Source organism: Platalea leucorodia (assembly GCF_965183815.1).
Source record: "Platalea leucorodia genome assembly, chromosome: 5".
Lineage (NCBI taxonomy): Eukaryota > Metazoa > Chordata > Aves > Pelecaniformes > Threskiornithidae > Platalea > Platalea leucorodia.
Window position 1 is genome coordinate 62,704,000 of NC_138827.1, and position 21,396 is coordinate 62,725,395.

At 40.0% G+C, this 21,396-nt stretch overlaps 1 protein-coding gene across 1 annotated transcript in view; it reads right to left on the reverse strand.

Annotated features, from left to right (window-relative positions):
• The window catches only part of SPAG16 (sperm associated antigen 16), a gene marked incomplete at both ends in the record, with an annotated part of 412,526 nt that overhangs the window by 201,547 nt on the left and 189,583 nt on the right, over nt 1-21,396 (reverse strand). The window contains 2 exon segments of the mRNA XM_082311439.1: nt 6,231-6,256; nt 6,260-6,374. Coding sequence (XP_082167565.1) covers nt 6,231-6,256; nt 6,260-6,374 — 141 coding nt within the window.

The following is a 21,396-nucleotide window of genomic DNA, read 5'->3' on the forward strand; positions in this document are numbered from 1 at the left end:
AGCTTTAAGAACCTACAGTCTGTACTTCTTTTCAATTCAGAAATTCCATGTATTCCACAGACTCAAACAATGTTTGCATGAAAAGGGCTACAAACATTTTAGAAGAGTTGACTTGATTAATATTTATGAATATTAAGGACATTACGTATTATACCAGCACACATACGGAGCAAGAATACAATATTTTACTGTTCACAGGGATTTTATTGGACATTAACAAACACCTCTGCTATGCTGCAGAGCTTGATTCTTTAGCCACCCACGAAGGTTAGTAATAAAGATAAATAAATCTAGTACATGCCATGAAATATCTTACTGTAATTAGACTATGGTTCTTAAAGGTGCAGCACTTAACATCCTCAGCTTATTCTGGAAACTGGCAGAAGATGCAGATTTCTGTCTGCTGTTCCAAACATTCTGGCCACCTGGTATCCACAGGTACACTACACAGCTCTTCTCCAGCTATCCAGATTTTTAACATGAAGCCCGTGTGGATGACTGTGGCAGGAGTCATTCTGATTCCCTCACTCCTTCACACATATAAAAGAGAAGTTGGAAAATATTCCTGAATTTTTCAACAGTGACAGGAACTTGCAACAGCTACTTCATCTGCCAAGTACTATTCAGCCGGACCGGAGTGAAAACAGTGTTTGTTTTTGAGGTTTGACCAGTTGTCACCTGAGCTTCAAAAACGAAGCACTGTTCCCCTCCCTCCTTCCAGCTGCGGCACTCTGTAGATGACAGGACCTGTTTGAAGTTTTACTTTTATTTAAAACGCCTAAGGCAAAATTCTACTCTCAGTTCTGCAGAGGGCATCACAACAGAGATGTTCTGCTCTCCTCACATGCACAGAGCTAGTCTGCTCCCCTTCATCTATTGTCCTGGGAGCCACTGCCACGTGGGGAGAACACATGCGGGACTAAGACCCTTTGTGCAGACCAAAGAGCACTGGGTGCAATGTAAAAAAATTATACACCACCAGACTCGGGAGCTTCAGCAAACCACACACTCTGAACTCACTCTACTTTGCTCAGATGTGAAGGGCTTTTAAGCAAAATTAATTGTGGAATGAAGCATATTGTCAGTGGGGGGGGAATGAGACTCCTCCATCCCATCCATCCAACAACTCTTCAGAAACTCAATGGCCTTTGCCCCTAAGACTCTGGCATTATCATACTTAAGGATATTGTTGGACATCAGTACTGGGAAAGATTCAAATGACAATCCTCATAACTACTATGTATTAATCAGCAGACAAGGTCCAGAGGCTAAAACACACCTTTACCTTTTTATTGTATACAGTTAAGTTCCTACTACCAACCCACATTCTCTCATTGCTCTTGGAGAAGCTCAGGATATATAAACGAAACAGCACCTTTAGCTTGAAGTTTATAGATCTTCACAGCTACCAACAAGACTTGCAACTTTACCCCCATTTACACAGTGCTGGCACAAAGACAACCATGAGACAGACCCTTGTTCAAGTAATAGTACACTGTGAACATGTAAATATGGATTTACGTGATTTCAAGTCATTTGCATGTGCAGAAGCACCAGTTAGATACCCATCATAGCTCTAGATTTGTTTCTTCTCAAATTATTAGTACACTCAATGTCAGCGTGTGGATTATTCTGATGCTGTCCAAAGATGATTTGAAAGTGGACTTGAGTGTGCGCGACTGTGCATGCATGCACGTCCTGTGGCTACACATAGGATATTACTCAGACCAAAGGTGGAGATTGTTCTAAACCTGATTTTACAGATGGAGATGAGAAACATAGAGGAGAAATGATCTAACAGAGGACAAAAAGGAAAGAATGTAGAAGTGTGGGACTTCTACCCAGATTTCTGGATGACAATTTATTAGCCCAGTGCCACAAAAATATTTTTATTTTCAACTTTTGGATGAACATCATTTCAAATCTTTAAAACAGGAACAAACTAGAGGCTATCTATATTTGATTCCAGAAAAATTCTATAAGAACTTTCCATTTTTATTTAATTGTTTTTACTTCTGGAACACCCAATATACAGAAGTATACTTAAAAATACCAACCAAACAAAAAAGTATGATTAAAAGTATTCTGTCATATTACATATATTTTATCCAGTAACGGAAGACAATATTTTAACAGCACTGCTTTTGAATCACTCCATAGCATTCAGCAGGAGTCAATTTATACTGCAAGAGAATAATCATGTACCTCAACTCATTTTAATTTCAATAATTGAATGAGAAATAGGAAAGCCTATTGAAAGGACTGTATTCTGGTCAAAGACTAATGAGAAAATAGTTTTGAGTCTCTGAGTCAGCGGGTGTCATGGTAACAATGCATTATCGAAATCTGATTAGCATGCCCAGCAGCTTTATAAATGATAACATGCTCTTCTAATTGTATTTCCCTTTCTTTCCCTGTGATGAGCTTTATATTCATAACAGGTAAGAGGTAAGGCAGCATTCTGTTTATCTGCAAGTTAGACTTAGGATGTCCAGCATGCTCACAAACTCTGTGCAACCTGCCATTCAGTAGCAGAAAAGTTTTCCTACCATCTTAAAATAAGAAGCTGAGCCCTCCATTTCTCTCCTCCTGTATTATACGTGATTATTTAAGTCAAATACTTTTCTCTTAACTATATAAAATTATTTCTAAGGATATACACATGAAAAAGCAAACATTGTGAAACACAAGCATCTTAAGAAAAAGCCTATGTTTCATAGGAGAAAGAGATGCAAGAAACGAGTAAGTTCATGTTTAATTCATCCCAGAAAGCATGACTCCATGTTCTTGAGGTTTTGAAAACAGGGAGCGGATTTTCTTGTGTTTAGAGGATTGTGTGTGTGTTTGCTAACTCATGACTGTCGTGGTTTAACCCCAGCCAGCAACTAAGCACCATGCAGCCGCTCGCTCACTCCCCACCAGTGGGATGGGGGAGAGAATCAGAAGGGTAAAAGGGAGGAAACTCGTGGGTTGAGATAAGAACAGTTTAATAATTGAAGTAAAATAAATTAGAACAGTTAAATAGGCAAAGCAAAAACCGTGCACGCAAACAAAACAGAACAAGGAATTCATTCACTACTTCCCATCGGCAGGCAGGTGTCCAGCCATCTCCAGGAAAGCAGGGCTCCATCACGCGTAATGGTTACTTGGGAAGACAAACGCCATCATGCCCAGTGTCCCCCCCTTCCTTCTTCTTCCCCCAGCTTATATATACTGAGCATGATGTCATATGGTATGGAATAGCCCTTGGGCCAATCTGGGTCAGCACTCCCCCCGGCTGTGCCCCCTCCCAGCTTCTTGTGCACCCGGCAGAGCATGGGCAGTTGAAAAGTCCTTTACCACTGTGAGCGCCACTTAGCAACTACTTAGCAAGAACAAAACGTCAGCGTATCCTCGACATTGTTCTCATCCTAAACCCAAAACACAACCCCATACCGGCTACCAAGATGAAAATTAACTCTATCCCAGCTGAAACCAGGACAGTATCCACCCCTTATTCCATACCATTTACATCATGCTCAGGTCCCACATTATCCAATACATCCTCTTTAACCACCACCCCTGTTGTCCCAAAAATGTCCATTGAGCTCGTTTAGTCCATGACTTTGGGCTCCATCTGTGATAGTGGTCACTCAGGACAGGAGAGGTGGTGTGTTGCGTGGAGTTCTTGGGCACCAAAGCCAGCTCAGGTCAGGTCACTGCTGCACTTGCACTGCTTCTTGTAAGGCTTCTCCTCCATTGGTTCAGGTGGTTCCTGCTATGGTAGTTCCTATAACATGCAACTCAGATCATGGGTTACACCAATTTAAAGGTATTTCCATCACAATCTCCACCCCTGGCCCCTTTGGGCTAGGTTTAACATTGCAATGAACTCCTCCCCTTACTCCTAGCCTGGCTAGCAACAAGGGGTTCCTGCTATAGTAATTCCCATAACATGCAACTCAAATCCCGGGTCACAACAATTTAAAGGTATTTCCATTACAGTCTCCACCCCTGGCCCCTTTGGGCCAGGTTATAGGGTTTAACACTGCAATGGAGTCCTCCCCTTGCCCCTGCTCCGGCGTGGGGTCCCTCCGACAGCACAGTCCATGAACTTCTCTAATGTGAGTCCTTCCCACGGGCTGCAGTTCTTCACTAACTGCTCCAGCGTGGGTCCCCCACAGGGTCACAAGTCCTGCCAGCAAACCTGCTCCAGCGTGGGCTCTTCTCTCCACGGGTCCACAGGTCCTTCCAGGAGCCTGCTCCAGCACAGGCTTCCCACGGGGTCACAGCCTCCTTCGGGCATCCACCTGCTCCAGCATGGGGTCCTCCATGGGCTGCAGGTGGATCTCTGCTCCACTTTTAACCTCCATGGGCTGCTCTGACATGGGATTATCCACGTCCACAGACGCTTTGGGGTGTCATGCTCCCGCAGGAACTCGTCCACAGGTCACAGTCCCTTCGACTCGAGTTGACACTGGAGTTCCAGCCTGTCCAGTACAGCAGCACAGAAAAACAGCGATGCCCTGGCCATCTGCCAGCCCGGGTACGTGGCCATTGCTGTTATCAAAATGTTCCCAGGCACAACACAGTAAGATGACTCTAACATACAGTAAGGCAAGCAAGCCCCATGGCAAGCACAGAAGCCTGCCGATTAACAGCTAAACAGCAATAACAGCTATAAATTCGATCTAGCGCATTCCAATTAAATCTGTTGTTATCTCGAACCCTTCGAGCCCCACGTTGGGCGCCAAAAAGGACTGTCGTGGTTTAACCCCAGCCAGCAACTAAGCACCACGCAGCCGCTCGCTCACTCCCCACCAGTGGGATGGGGGAGAGAATCAGAAGGGTAAAAGGGAGGAAACTCGTGGGTTGAGATAAGAACAGTTTAATAATTGAAGTAAAATAAATTAGAACAGTTAAATAGGCAAAGCAAAAACCGTGCACGCAAACAAAACAGAACAAGGAATTCATTCACTACTTCCCATCGGCAGGCAGGTGTCCAGCCATCTCCAGGAAAGCAGGGCTCCATCACGCGTAATGGTTACTTGGGAAGACAAACGCCATCATGCCCAGTGTCCCCCCCTTCCTTCTTCTTCCCCCAGCTTATATATACTGAGCATGACGTCATATGGTATGGAATAGCCCTTGGGCCAGTCTGGGTCAGCCCTCCCCCCCGGCTGTGCCCCCTCCCAGCTTCTTGTGCACCCGGCAGAGCATGGGCAGTTGAAAAGTCCTTTACCACTGTGAGCGCCACTTAGCAACTACTTAGCAAGAACAAAACGTCAGTGTATCCTCGACATTGTTCTCATCCTAAACCCAAAACACAGCCCCATACCGGCTACCAAGATGAAAATTAACTCTATCCCAGCTGAAACCAGGACAATGACAATATCAGAAATCAGGAGGAACCATGAAATTAAATAGCATAGTTTTCCTTCTCATGAAGGAAAGAGCTAATATTGCTTCATAAAATAAATACAATGAAAATACAAGGTTGAAGGTTTAATAATGTTCTTTCTTTTTATAAGTGAACCTCAGGTGAATAGCCTGGCAGACCTTTATTATATTAACAGTAAAGAACTCTATTACAACTGCAGCCTCACAAATCTGATGCAAAATCATTTTAACATATAGAGGCTCAATTTTAAGAAATGCAAATCTTGGGGTTTTTTTTGAGAGTAAAATGGCACTCTATTTTTCAACAGAATGAACAAGAAATCTACTTCATGTTTGGCCTATTTCCATGACTCTTATAACCTAAATATTTATTTCTTATTTTCAATGTTCACTTTCATTTATTAATTCAGCTTGAAATCTGTATAAAGAGAAAGGAGGAAGGCTCATATTCTTATTCTCTAGGTAAACTCGAAATCTCTTAGTCATATGACAAATAATGCCTAATACAAGAAATCAACTTTTCTGTCTTATTAGTAATGGAACCGTGTTTGTTATAGTGCATGAATATGGAGAAAATGAATACAGTGAGACCTAAAAAGCTTATTACTCCTTGTTACGTGCACTGGCACGTGGACAAAGTTTAAGATGTACAAAATACTAAAAGCAATCAATCTTAAGTCAACACACTGAAAGTCAGAGGAACATTTATCTACATGTTTGGAAATTCAGCAGAGAGCGCAGGGTTACACTGAGAATAGAAAGTCATCAAAGCAGGCCAGTGAACAAAGAAAGAGCAAACAAGTACTCCCCAGAAGGGATTAGCGCTGGTTCAGGGGACTGTTTGCACTAACCTTGGATGGAAGCAGCAGCCCGAAAGTCAATCAGTGTGACCTTCACCTGTCAGGAAGATGTTCCCATCAGGTAAAGCCCACATTTTCCAGAGGTGGTCATCACTGCCAGTGACTACAATGTCTTTTCGGGGATGTAAAGCCAACCTACAACAGAAGAGAAAGGCAGACTATATTCTGTATCAATTCTGGTTTATGTGAAATACACAGTAGTGAGATTCATTTAACTCAGGGCAACAGCTACAGAGGAGTCTGATTCTGGAGGGACTGAACAAGTGGTGATGCTTTCTATGCTCATCAAAATTTAAAATATATGCTATGTAGATGAGTTTCTGCTGCTACTGAAAAACACAACAAAACACGACTGACTTCTGTGAAACCAGAATTGTTTCCACGCTCTCTTTAACTTCCAGTTGGTCAAAACACTGAAATATGTTTTAAAATACTTTATTAGATTACGTTCTTACAAACATGCAACAGGATAACATATGAACAAGCAGAACAAATGTCAATCACTTTTTGCCACACCCAAAATAACTTCAAAAGCACTGGCTTGTCAGCCTGCTGCTGGTGGCCAAAGGCAAAAAGGACAAAAGGACTCTCTTTTTTTTTTTTTTTAAATTGTGCCCACAGGTCTAAAGTCTCCTACCACTGAGAAATAACTCAAATGATAATTACAGTCCAGAAGCTACAGTCTTTGCCATCACTTCAGCACCTATTCACTGGGACTAGGTCAGAAAATCCATTTCAATTCTATACTCCAAATATATGTTTTCATTTTTTATTATGTAGTACACTGGGACGTAATGGAAATCACACACTTGACACACCCTTATACTGAAAACTCAGCTTACTTTGGATTTGTCAACTGCAGTGCAGCTTAAAATGGATCCAGGGAAGAAAATCAATCTTTTGGAAAGATAGCAAGTAGTGTATTTCATATGGATTCGGTTATTTGATTTAAATTATTGTAATGCTTTACTATTTGTTGAACATCAAAAAGTATCTAGGAGTTGACTTAAGTCCCAGGAGTAGATTTTTTAAATAGATTAAATCTGGAGTTCAGAATCAAAATGCAACAATGGGGAGAGGAATCACAACCTGTGCGTGCACCTATTTCAGTTGTGCATCAGAGCCGACAGTTTGCAGAGAAAAATGCATATTAAAACATGATCAGAGTAGAGAGAGATGATGCTAAGCAGCCAAATGGGAAGAAAAGAGAGGTCTTAGAAGGCACACTATTATAAAAATCTCTTTTTTAATAGTACCTTTTTCCTGCATTCAAATTATTTCATAAAATTCCTAAACCAGAACCACAGCTGCTACTATACTGGGAAAAATAATTCCCTCTAACAAATCCATGCTGAAACCACATTTATGTCAACTAGATTTTCATTAGAAAACACATCTATTCTTGCAGTTTAAGGCACAGTCTAGGAAGATTCCTACATTCATCAGTTGAACTCATCTGCTCGACCAAGGAGCCTGTGTTTTACTCATTCTCTAGCTTCTTAGAGAGAAAAAAAAGTTTTCTATCTTTGCCTAAAGAAGAGAAACTTCCTTTGCATTTACGGGGAGAAAAGAGAAGGAGGGAATGATGCTATCTAAATTCTCCAGAGATGCACAGAGAGCAATTGTATCACTTAGATTGGCCACAACAGGCATCTAGAAGAGCAAGGAGGGAACAGAGATAAAATGAGAGAATTAAAGGCTGAAAGAAGGCATGCCAGTAGCCTGCAAATTACAGGACGAGAACAACTCTCTCAGAATCCCTCTACTACTGGAGACCTCTGACACACCAAAAATCCCATTGCTGTTTTCTGCAGCATGCACAGGCACGTAGCATTGTTATTCTGGGGACTGCTAAAAAGGAGACCAGCTTTGCAGAAAAATGAGTGGACTAATAACTATAAAGATAAATCCATCAGGGCTGCTACGCACACTCATCTCTTGGCCTCTAAAACAGAGGACCTTCCTCACCAGCATTCACCTGGCCATGCACTGCAACGAAGCAAGACCAGCGCAGGAGTCTCTTTCACTTGCTAGCAACAAGGTCCTAAGCTCCTCTGGATGTAGCAAGGGAACGGCAAGGGAAAAAGAAACAGAAGTGGATGCAGGAAGATTAGAGAGGGAGAAGAGGATGCCCGCTGCAAAACCACGGGCAGCGTGTTCTACTGCAGGAAGCTTCATCCCCAATTCAGGCCTGTCTATGATGCAGTTAACAGATGGGATTTTTCTGGTTTGGGAACAACTTTGTGTTATTTGGAGAAAACAAACAAGTAAACAGTGTCATATGGATACAGCTTACATTTTTCTCTTACTCTATTTCAGATACGTCAGACACCCTCCAGTTTTTCCCTCCAGATATTTCTGCTATTAGTCGAGCGCATGCCTGTTGTGAAGACTTTCCATCAGTTCTCTTACATTCTTTCTAAACACCTGCCTTCTCAGTTCCCAAGATGTGTTACGCAGTCTAACTTAAATCGCCTACAACCCACCTTTCACTCAAAGAAAAGTTCATCTACTGGCTTCCTCCAGATCCTGACTCGCTTTCGGAACAGTCCTCACCCCCTGGCTTGGCTGCAGCCGCCGAGGGAGGCGAGCTGCGCTGCCATTCATCCTGCCTCAGCTCCCAGGAACATTCTTCCTGTCCTTAACCCTCCCAACATGCTTCCAGTCCAACTTTTGAAATGTCCAAACTCCTTCAGTGACTAGACGTTCCTAAAGAGCTCTGAAACAATCCATGAAGTGAATTTCATAGGGAAGAAAATATCTTGCTGTCAGTATGAAGCCCGCAAGTTCATTTTTCACAGGCTTTTCTTTTAATTGCAGAGCTCTCGTAAAATGCTGCTGCTGTCCAACTGTTTTTTTCTCCATGCCATTTTTACAGGCACGCAGTGAACACTATTTAATTAACAGCAAATTTGTGACATAACCACTGTTGAGCTGCCTCTGAGAAAGGGAAGCCCATTCATCCAAAAGGCGTTCTATATGCAACATTAATTAGGCACCCTTGTCTTCATTCTGGCAATCCAGCATTGTAGAGATTTTTGCTTCATCTCTGTTCACAGTGTCTAATTATTTCCAGCAGAGAAGACTTTGGGTAGATTGGAATGGAAATCAATAACGGAACATGTGTGATAGGAACATTAGTTTTCTCCCCCTCCTCCTTTGGGATAGAAGTGGGATCAGAGGAGACTCGGCCAAGGGAAAAAAACAAAAGAACTCTCAGCGATTTGCTGCTGCTGAGTATATAAATATCCATGTTTACACAACTCATTCTGGCATTATAAGACGTTCTCATCTCTTCAGCACTTGCCATGGTAGATATATAGTGCTCCCAGTAATTTGCTTTCAAAACAATCATCTATTATTTTAATTTATTTTGACGGAACCATAAATAAAAATATGATATCTTCAGATGCAAAATACTTTCAGTCAAAGCATGTACTACATTTGATCATTTCACACATATAAAATCAACCTTCAGGTTAAAAAGTGTTAAATCCAAAGCTGTCTGCATAACCTTAACTGTGTTTTTGTTTTAATACAAACACTAACTACATTGCACTGTGGCAGGGGAGATTTCAGTCAGATGCAAAGGAAAACTTTCTGGCAATAAGGTTTCTGAAACATTGGAACTGATAGCCATCTGCCACCATCAGCCTGTTCTTAAAGCTCTCAGCACACCTATCATGTATTACCTAGGTAGATGACGTCCGTCATGGTTAGGAGAACGGACTGGTTGGTGTCTTGAGGTTCCTTCAAGTTCTAAGGTAGCCATGTTCCTACTGAGCCCCGCCTGGTTCATTCGATGCACAAACCAGACAGTGCTTATATGTGAAGGGCAATTATAAAACAATAAAAGCATCACCTCAAACCTCTGCTAAGGCATAACAGCAGTTAAACCCAATTGCACAGATGCAGGACAGTAAGGCATACAAAAACCCCTATAATTTTAAAATCATTTCAGTGGCTAGAATGTCTCACAAAACCACCACATATTCAGCCTTTTTTACTAGCTTCCTACAGATCTCAGGAGACTGCAGGAATAGGAGGAGTTCAGAAATAAAAACCTAACCTCAATAGTCTCAAAATTAGGCACTCTAAGAATGAAGAATGCAAAATTAATGACCAACTTAGTACTCTAAGTGACTTATCCAGCCTCACCCAATTGCTCTGTGGCGAAATAAGGGCAAAATCCTGTTTTCTATGGTTTCACATATAGGAGTTATACAGAAAAGTATGTTCTCAATATAGACAGCATTTAGCTGCCAAATACGTAATTTTTAGAACTTCATGATTTGATCGAATTTATTTGTATTCCCGGATACTGGCAAAGAGGATTGTTGTTAATGCCAGTAGCTGCTTTCAGACCAGAAAGCTCTTCTGCTGCATTTCTTGCTCCAAAATATGAGAAACAGAGTCCCTCCAAGATTAAAAAAAACCAAACAAACACACATTTTTCTTGGTCACAGAAACATTTTAGTTAATGTTTTCTTACACAAAAATTCAGCCGCACTCAGGATACCTAGCACAGGCAATTTTGGTCTGAGCACTTACATTTGGGTGAAGTCATAAATGGCTGAAAAACTCAGTTTTATAATGGGAACTGTTGGGAAATTGCACGTATTTCTTCCTCTACCATCAGGCTCTCTGGGTGTGTTGGAATGGAAGAGCAGAGCGGGTTCTGAAGGCAAGGACATAACACACACCGAATTCTAGAGGACGGCTACTGATTACGGCCTCAAACAAGAACAAGTACGCGCCTAAATATGAGGACATCAACTGCCCTACTGAAATCAGTGATATTGTTCACACGCATATACTTAATTATATTTTACAAATCTAAAGAATTTGTAAAAGTTTAAATACTATTCCAATCCCGATTTTGCTGGTGACTAGCCAGTCGCGCTGAGACCCAAGACAAGTTAACCAAACCAGTAGGAACAGTTTCTGGTAGCAACGGATGGGCAGGTTCCACAACCTGACAACATTTTTCGACCTTCTGTGTTCGCAACAGCTTTTGAGGCAATACACCCACCACCATCCAGTTAGGTCCCAGGTGCGGCTGCTGCATGTGAAGGATTGACGATGCTTCCTCACCTCTGCAACTGCACTCCAAGGATCTAATCAAGGTGAATCTCTCAAATTATGACAGGTAAAGAGGTAGAAGACCACACAAAAAAATTCAGATCAATAGAAAGGCCGATTATTACCTCAGGATGGACCAAAAGGCGATAGCTGGCAGTCAAGAAAATCCCTTCACTTTCTGAGCAGAAAGGGAGAGACAGAAAAACATGCAGTTAATCCCTTTGTTTGCAACACCTTTTGGCACATCTTTTATTGTCTTCCATATCTACACAATGGCAGTGCCATGGGGGTGAGAATGAGAAAAACCAGAAGCAAACAGAAGCATTTTGTACAGGGTGTAAATGGGGAGGTGCTGGCAGCAGGGGTGGCTGCAGCATCGGCTTCTGTCAGGAGAGGTGGGGGCTGTCCCGCGCCGGGCATGGGCGGCTCCAGCCAGTTCACACCAGCTCCGCAATGGACCCACCGTGGGATATGACCCATCAGGGACACTGGTGGCACATCTGGGAAAACATATTAAAGAAAGAGCAGAAAATGCTGGACAGAGAGAGGAGGGAACAAAACCAGTGAGAAACACCAAGGTCAGAGAAGCAGAAGGAAGAGTTCCATGGTGCTGGAGCAGGTTATCACCTGCAGCCTGCAGAGACCCCATGCTGGAGCAGATTTTCCTGACAGGAATTGTGGCCCATGGAGAGCCCACAGTGGTGCAGACTTTTCCTGAAGCGTGCAGCGTGGGGAGAGCCCACACCGGAGCATGGGAAAAGTGTGAGGAGGACGGAGCAGCAGAGAGAAACTCAGGGAAGGGTCGAGGGGTCTGCAGCGAAGGAGTGAAGTGGAGCTGGAGAGCAAGGGGGGAAGAAAAGGTGCTGCTTTCATGTTTGTCTTTGTTTCTCACTACCCGAATCTATTTTAACTAGCAAGAAATGAAATTAGTTTTCCCCAAGTCAAGTCTGTTTTGCCCACGACAGTCTTCATCTCAAGCCATGCACTTTCTCAGACTATTTTCTCCTCCTGCCCTGCTGAGGAGGGGGAGTGAGCAGCTGGGTGGGCGTTTGGCCCTCAGCCAAGATTAATCCACCAATAAATTAAAGCCAAACACATCACAAAAGCCTAATCAATCATTTTGCCCACTACAACTTAAGCCTTCCTTGAATATGCCTTCTTTGAACAACATCTCTCTAATATACTTATTTCTACCACCTTTTTATCTTGGCTTGAGTTATCCAGTCTCACCTGCCAGCATACTTCAGCAGTAATTATAACCCTGACATTTAATTCACGGTTTTATTATGCAAAAGTAGCATAACTGAAAAGCTTTGCATTCCTGTTTGTGGTCTTAAAATTTATCTTTTCATGACAAAATGGGAGAGGGAAAAATGCTTTCAAAAAAGAAAATAAGAGCTAAAACAAACAAAAAAAGGATAAAGAAAAAAAACACAAAAAGGACATAAGTAGGGGAAAATACTCATAACACAAAGCTCATATCTTTTGTTTCATTTATGTAAATGCCTGTCTGGAAGTCAGTGATAGATCTCACTCACAGCAATGCTTAAAAATCTCTATCCTGTCTAGTGAAATTCCTGGCTGCTTCCCAAGCTCCTATGACTCAGGATTTGGGAGGAAGAAAACTTGCTAGGATCCCAACATACCTGAAGTTAACCACCTAGACTACCCAGTAGATCTTTGTACACCTTAGAAAATAATTAGAAAATAGTCTTCCAGAAACTTAAACCTGTATCTCCAAAAGGCCAAAAGACTTCATAATTTACAGTGCTAGCTGATTTACTTATTCTATTCATCATGCACACAAAAACTTCCATTTTAACTGTATAGCAGTAGCAAACATATTTATTCTTGTGAAGAAGCGGAATAGATTCACACTTTCTAACTTGCCAAAATCAGCTCTCCTCTCAATAAAAAACAACTTTAGAAAGTGAACACTCCATACAACATACAATGCCTCCATAAATAACTGTACTAAACACATCATTATAACCCACAGATATAGACACAGTTGTAGTGATAAATTAATAGAGTCCATTTTGTGATGCTCTGTCTTTGATCACTTTCTGTTTATCCACTCTGTGTGCAATTATCAAAACGCACTAATTCGTATTAGCTGAGTGTTGTAACCTACCTAGGTTTTACAGCATTAGATCTGATTCTGTACATGCTGGGCCAATCTAAAATCATTTTCTTCTTAACAACAAAGTTTGGCCCTGCATCAAATCTTAGAAAAATTTCAAAACTACCCTGTTGATCTGCATATGTTTTATTTAGGTCTCAGTCTTTTGAAGATATATGCACATTCTTGAATTACATGCTGCTGGGAATCCTGATGATTTCACAGCATATTAACTTAAAAACATACATAATGCTTTTCAAGATAGAGTCCTTAATCAGATCAGAGAAGGAGGATTTTTCTAGAACCTATATAATAACATGCAAAGTGTTTATGTCGTTAGAGTCTTACGTAGTGTGAACCTCTGCACCCTAACGTTAAGTCTTTTATCTAGAATGCTTGTAAATAACAACTGGCATGAATCTAAATCACTTCTTAGAGAATCTTTACTTTTCATTCCTTCCTTTTGCTTACAAGGTCGTTGATAATTACTGCTGACCAAAAAAAAAAAAAAAAATCACTTTGTTTACAATGTTACACATTACAGAAACAGTGCATTTCTAACCCGCCTTAAACCAAAGCAGCAGGCAACTAACAGATCTCCATCTTACTCCACAGAGAAAGCCACTGTTTATTTTCAGTCTGCAGAATCTATAGGGTTTTTTGGTTTTGTTCTTTTGGTTTTTGGGGTTTTTTTATTTAAATTGTCATATAGTTTAGATGATGACAAAGCTGTGAATAGAACAATAGACAGGTCAAATAGTTTGGGGTATTTTTTGTAAGAGTGAGGGTGCTTTCAAAAAAACCAACTAACTCAGGAGTCATTCCCTGTGATTACAGTAGCTCACAAGCTCTCATTTCATATGCCTCTGAATCAATTTTTCAAGCTTAGTCAACTTACTAGGTACCCAGCATACTTTAAGGAGAAGTAATTAAGCCAAAAAGAAAAAGAGAATGAAAGTAACAACAAACAAGTAGATACAATTAAAAATGTTAAAATATTGACGTCCCTTCCTAGTATCTTCCCACTGGAGTGAAAGCTGTATTTCCTCGCCCGAAATGATTTATGCCATGATTCATACTGCCCATCACCATGTAACTAATCTTTTACTATCACTTCCTTTATGAAATATGCTAAATTACTTTCTTTTAGGGAAAGGCAGTCCCATATGAGTGCTAAATTACAGCATTCAAAATAGTATTGAAACAGGATTAGCATAGATCTGCACAGCCTTCAAGCCTTTTCTGAAAGAGATCACAGCTCACAGGACAACTCTCTAGAGCAGCAGGGAAGAGGCTATAGATAACCAGGGTTAGACCACGCGCAAACCTTGGCAAAGGAACGGCCCATGTGTTTTTACACTGCACCTGTGATTGTGAACCGCTTCACAGACAGAGAAGCAAAGGGAAAGGCAATGTAGCAAACTTGCATAAAACTTTCCCTATTCGATATATTTGTTGCCTATTTTTTGACCTATGCATTAGGTATTTCTTGGGTACTGAGATAATAGCTTGTCCTCCTTTGTAATGAGAGACAAACTGCTTCTCTAAATGGCAATTTTAGCTTGACCAACTTGAAAAGGTGCAGATTACTTTTGCAAAAGCTTCTACCTGTAGCCTGGTTTGAATTAGTTTTCATCATTATTGTTAGCAATTCCCAGTCTTCTGTTGCATGGCAGCTTTTTCACAGATGATTAGGAGCAGTGTTGTGGTACATAAGAGTTTGGAATGAATACTACTTGAAACTTGCCAGTTGGTAAATTCTGTTAAATTATCAAGGTTGATAAAAGACAATATTTAAAAATATAATTTGCAATTAGAGCATCAAACTGTCAACTCACATTTCTAAATTAATAAGAAACCAAAGCATTAACTTTTCAAGGTCAGTTTCCCTCTTGTGTTTCATTCTCACTTTTGAAAGCAGGGAAGGGTATTACGCTCTGTGCTCTATTTCAGTACCGTAATGCTGAAGAATGCTTCCATCAACAGAATTAATGGGAACTCTTGTGGGAAGAAAGTTACATAAATAGTTTCTTCACAGCTAGGACTAAGAAACAAAGTTGATTCCTATAAATCATGCTCTTCCTCTGGTGATCTTCATAACTGGACACATATGTATGAGAGACAAATTGACTTTAGGCTCAGAAAGGATCATGGTAATTCTCTAGTCCCATGATCCCTAAGTTGGAGGCTGCAGACCCCAGGCCTGCAAAGCTCTGCTGAGTAGCTTGTCTGCCCCAATGGCTATGCAATTTTCCCCACTGAAGGAGGCCATTCAACTTTTCCATAATGTTTCAAGAGAAATTTTTCAAATTATTTGTTCTACTCTCATCTCCTGCACAGAATTACAGAAGCTGATCCTGAAAGGCATCACCTAGTTTTGTGCTAAGGAAGAATTATGTAGACTCACCCAATACACATTTGTATAGCTTTTCCTTAAAAAGGAGGTTCTACAACATGTCTAGGTGGCTTTTCTCTGGGGTTCGCAGTTCAAAGTGTTTTCAGAAACACAGCCCTCATCTCTCTGAATGCAAATTCCATAGATTTCCTTTAATTCTTCTCTCGGGAATATGGAGATAAATTTCTCTCTACATTTTGTCTTAAAATTTTCATATATCAGATGGTTGTTAACTAACATTGTCTTAAATTAGGCAAACTCAGTTCTCTAACTGATTCAGTTTTCTGAACTTCTTTAAAAGTCATGACCAAACACAGATACAGTATGTCAACTGAAACCTCACTAACCCTAATTTGCAATAATTACCCTACATTATAGGTATCACATCCCTCTTCACACATTCCAGAATTACATTTCCCTAGTTTGCAACAGCAATACATTGTAGACTTTGTTACCCATTTCCTCTCTTGACAGGTATTCCCTATCTTGTATTTGCCTACCTGAATTCTTTTTCCTAAATATATCATATGGCACTTCACTTTATTGAATTTCATCTTGCTGATTTCAGACCATCTCTCCAATTTGCCAAGTTTATTTTGAATTCTGATCTGATACAGAAAGGTATTTGCAACTCCTCACAGCTTGGTGTCATCTGCATATTTTATAAGCTATTCTGTATTCCATCACCCTCACTGCTAATGAAAACGCTGAAGGGAACTGATTCCCTAAGCAAATTCTCAAACTGAAACACAGGCTGTGGCTTTCAACCAAGAGGTTCCTGTGCCAAATCCACTACAGTGGTTTGTACTAAAACTTATCCTTTAGAAAGGTACACTATACATATTTTAAAACCTTAAATGCAAGAAAAGCCACCATTTGCTCTGCTAAATTGTTGGAATAGTTAATTATCCTCTTTTTATTTTTGCAGAACTTCAGTTTAAAATCAGGCCAGCTTCACTCTTCAGCTGCATATTATACTCTTTTACTATATCAGAGAGAGAATACCCATAGAAAAGATCGACTTATAGAATTATAGACTTACTGACTGTATTAACTTACAGACAGCATTAACTTTGGTTAAAAAGTCCTGAAATGCTTTGTGAAACTTGAACAAAGTAATGCTATTTTGGGAGAATCAAGTCATATTTTTAGTTTGCAGTTCCTGGCTCTGCTATGGAATTATGTACAATCAGTTGCAGAAAAATATTACCCTACTGGGCAAAGCTAAGCCCTTTAAGACCATGTAATTTCTAGAATATTTGCTATGTGATATGTTGAATATTTGGCAAATTCTCCCCTCTGCCCCCCCCCCCCCCCCCTTTGCTGTCCATAGGCATTATAGGGAGCAAAGCAGAAAGCAAAGATCTTCAATACTGGAAAACAACCTTAGAGAGACCCAGATCCACATTTCTTTATGAAAACTAGAAATAGGTCTCAGTATTTCCTTCAACTTTCAGCATGTGCAGCAAAAAAGAACTTGGGATAGAAGAAATATGAGACTTCTTCATTCTGCTTTCCCACCCGTCTCAGACAAATCCCATTTATATTATTATCATCATCTTAATATTATAGCAATGAATGCAACATTTACATTTGGGAAAAAACCTGATAATATTTCATGTAATGAACATTGACCGCACACAGAATAATAATCTCCATGGTCAAATCTCTGGATTGCCACGTATTTCTCTACATCCTCCTAGACCCAAAAACTGTAGCATACCAGACCCTGTAAATTCTTCAGTAAAGTGTTTCTAGCCTTTGTAAAGTATAAAGAGCTTGAAATCATGTAAACATATACATATTAAAAATTATTGCTGGTAAGAATGAGTCTGATATATATGGGAGACTTATAGTCAAGTTGCAGGAGTTATCTGAAAGGAATTATCTGAAAGTTGTCTTCATGCTGCTAAAAATGTGACGCTTTTCAAGAGTTACCGATACCTACAGAACAAATGTCTGAAGACTCATAGTTGTGCAAGATACAAATTTTCAATTCAAAGCATATTCAGAATAAAATGCCTTTTCCCAAGTCACATCCAAATGAAAATGATGGGATTCCAGATTTCAATTTCTCACCTTTCTTAGCATTCTCACCATCTGCTACCATTTACAGACCCCAGCTGTCTGTTCAGAAGTGGTTCTAAATCTTATGACAGCCCCAACAACCTAAATCTTCTGCTGTGCCATGGAATGAGCCTATAAACTAGCTTGCTGCCATTAACCTCCTTGAACCCAGTGTCACACAGTATCAAGAAGACTTTCTATCCCTCCATATAACCATTTTGTTAGCTGTTGCTGTCTGTGGTAAACATCCAAAAGCCAGGCTCCTGCAAAGACAGTTCTTAGGTAAACTGTGCTGGAAGGGTAAAAACCTACATGCAACTAAAACAACGGTTTATTTGCAACAACTGCAAATTTACAGCAATATTAACCTCAAGGGTCGGCATTTATCCTGCTTCCAAATGACTTTTGATTCACTTCAAACTGGGCTATAATGAAGGATAAAGATCAGTCTCAAAAGATGACTGCTGCTTTCTTCAGTGCTCATTAATGAGAAGTAATGAATATGTATTTTTAAAGTACACTACACAGTCCTGCTTCTGGAGCAGGAAGAAGAGGGAGAGAGTTGCCTGTCGTAGTGCTGTGAGACTCTGTCATCACCCCAATGGAAAGAAACATAGAGTCCATTTACAGAAAGACGTATGGTTTTCTAAGCGTTTGGCATTCTGTGTCTGAGTCTTAAAAGAGCTAAAACCATCTCAGTTTCATTTTGCTGCCACCATTTTGTGTCCTGCAGCATGTGCATCACATACCTGTTTATGAAAGAGAAAAAAAAAAAACAGATTCCTAAACTTTGGTTTGCAGACCAATACTAGCCTGCAGAGAGCTAAGGACCTCTGAGAATCTGACCAAATGCTACCAAAAAAACCAATAGCAATTTTTCTAAAGTTGTTTTTTACACATGTAAATATTAGTGTATCATTAAGGTGCCAAAGGACTATGAATGAGAAGAGAAATTTCTGCTTATTTTTGACATGAGAGAGACTAGACTTATTGGAAATGTTATTATTATGCAATCTATGCTGTAAAAAACTAATGATGTCTTTAAGAAAGAGACGGATGAACTAGGGCACCGCATCTTGCACAAGTCATTCAGAAAATCTAATGTATATAGTTGCAAGATTTGCTTCTGATGAAGCAAATATACGGAGCACAACCTCAAAGAATAGTTTCCTTTTGAGGGTAAGCATATCTGCAGTGTTGCATATTTTTACCGAGACGTTGGCTATTTAGCAAACAGAATCTGGCATGCTACGTGTGAAAGGCTGCCAACAGCTGCTTTAGAGAATCCTTCTGGATGAAATGTTAGGACACTCATCGATTGCCCATTCAGTCATTGATGAGTCTGTATATTTTTCAGCAATACCTAGCAGTACCTAGAGGCGTGACATCTGTATTGTATCTCCAGAAAGACCAGGCAAGGGGGTTTTTTTTGAAGTACAAACCCTAGTTCCTCTAAACTCAAAATATGGGAGTATTTTGTACCACTAAAAATAATCCCTTTGTACTAACTAAAAAACAGCAAACTAAAAGCTAATTGTTGATCAGCTTTACAAAAATAGCCAATCAAGTATAGTATGTATTAGCTCTATCGCACATTCTAATTTTAACATCTGTATAAGAGCATTTACATTTGATCAATATATCCTGCAGACTGACCCCCCCTGCATCATGCCTATTGCAAGCTCAGTATTACTGTAAATTTAAGAACTGCTAGGAAGTAGGGAGCGCAACAGAACTCTATAGTCTATTTGTCATAGAAAAAAATCACCAATATGGTAATTGCAGAAGTGCAAAATGCAGTTTAAAGACCAATGCTAGCGATTTTTTTTATTCCATGTTGTCAGAAAACTAATGAGGCACATCTTAGATTAGTTTAGTGTAATTCTAAAAGCACTAAATAATGCTTCCTATGCTTAAAGTAAAAACACAAAAGATTCTGCTCTAATGTTACAAATGCAGAAACATAAGAGTTTAAATCACCATTAAATCAGAAATTACATGGACAATTTTTATTACCATTAATTACTCCAATTTGGCAGAATACTTCACATCATATTAACTTCAATTTTAATATTGTTTCATTTTCTAATTAAAAACCCATCTAACTTAAAAAAAAAAAAACACACCACAAACAAATAATAATATCCACTAGACAGAAACATCAAAAAAATCAAACAAAAGATTTTAGAGGAGCCACTCTATATAAAGCTGTACTCATCTAAAAGGAGCCTCATCAGCTCCCCCACCGTGCGGAGTAAAAAAGGAAGCAATCTGAGCATGAATAGCTTAAATGCTCTCTCTTAAAATGGCAACTGTACAGACAAAAATCTCTTACAATAGCTACACAGAGCTGGAAGTAGAGTCTCAGTCAGTAACTGAGCTACACCAGTGCTCAAGTTCAGCCTATCAAGTAAAGGTGACAGGCACACTGCTCTCTCCCACGTGGCCTTTCACTATTGTATTATCCAGAGCAGAGCAGTTTGTTATGTGTAGTGGAAGTTCATGATGCCAGCGATGGAGATGTTGAACTCCTTTTTTCCCCAGTCCACACCAAAAATATCCAAAGGAACATCCACAGTAACTCCAGGGCCTGGTTTTGCAAAATTCCTTATGTGGCTTGAAAAAAGAAGCTGTAGTGCTGTGTACCACAGAGCCATACCTGTAATACACAGCATCTGCCCTGAAATGGGGTCTTTTCCAGGTCTGTTCTAACAAATTCATTTTTATCCGTCAGTCTCATTACAGCTTGTAAGCGGTCAGCAAGAGGTTTGCTTTCAAAGCGGTGTTTGGGGCTATAGCCACAGGAATCTCTTTAACATCAAGAGATTTCTTTACATACCAAACCAGTCTTTTCCTTTGCATGTAACAGGGATAGAGTTTTGCAGTGTTCGTGCTTGAATCCCTGCAGCCAGATGCTAAAACTAACATAATCAGTAGAAATCCTTTATTCATTTAATGGGACTTGTACAGAGAATTGCTTACAAGAAAAAAAAAAATACCATTAAAGTTCATAGGAATTTGGACTTAGTATTTCAGCATATAGCACTGTGCAAACAATTGCTTAATGTGCTTGATTCTCCCTCTGTAAATGCCACCGATCAGCTGTGTGCACTGAGCAGCAGTGCAAAAGGAAACAATACTCTATGTCCTATTCCAGGAAATAACTGCACTTACAGTAAAAAAATAGGGATTTATAGAAACATCTCCTTTAAACTGTTTTTAAAGCTTCTGAAATATATTTGGTCTAGTTTATTTTACCCCTGCAAACCTGTACAAATAAATGTACTCAGGTCATTAAGGCTTTACAAGTCAGAAAATGCAGAAGGTAGCTGTACCAAAATATTTCAGTCTGTTAAACCATACCTAAAATCTCTCTTAAAAATAATAAATAAATCAGATGTTATGCATGTACATGGCTATATAATAGCGGAGCTTTATAATGCTCTATTTAAGACCTACTCCTGCACATATAACGAGTGAATAGAGGAATT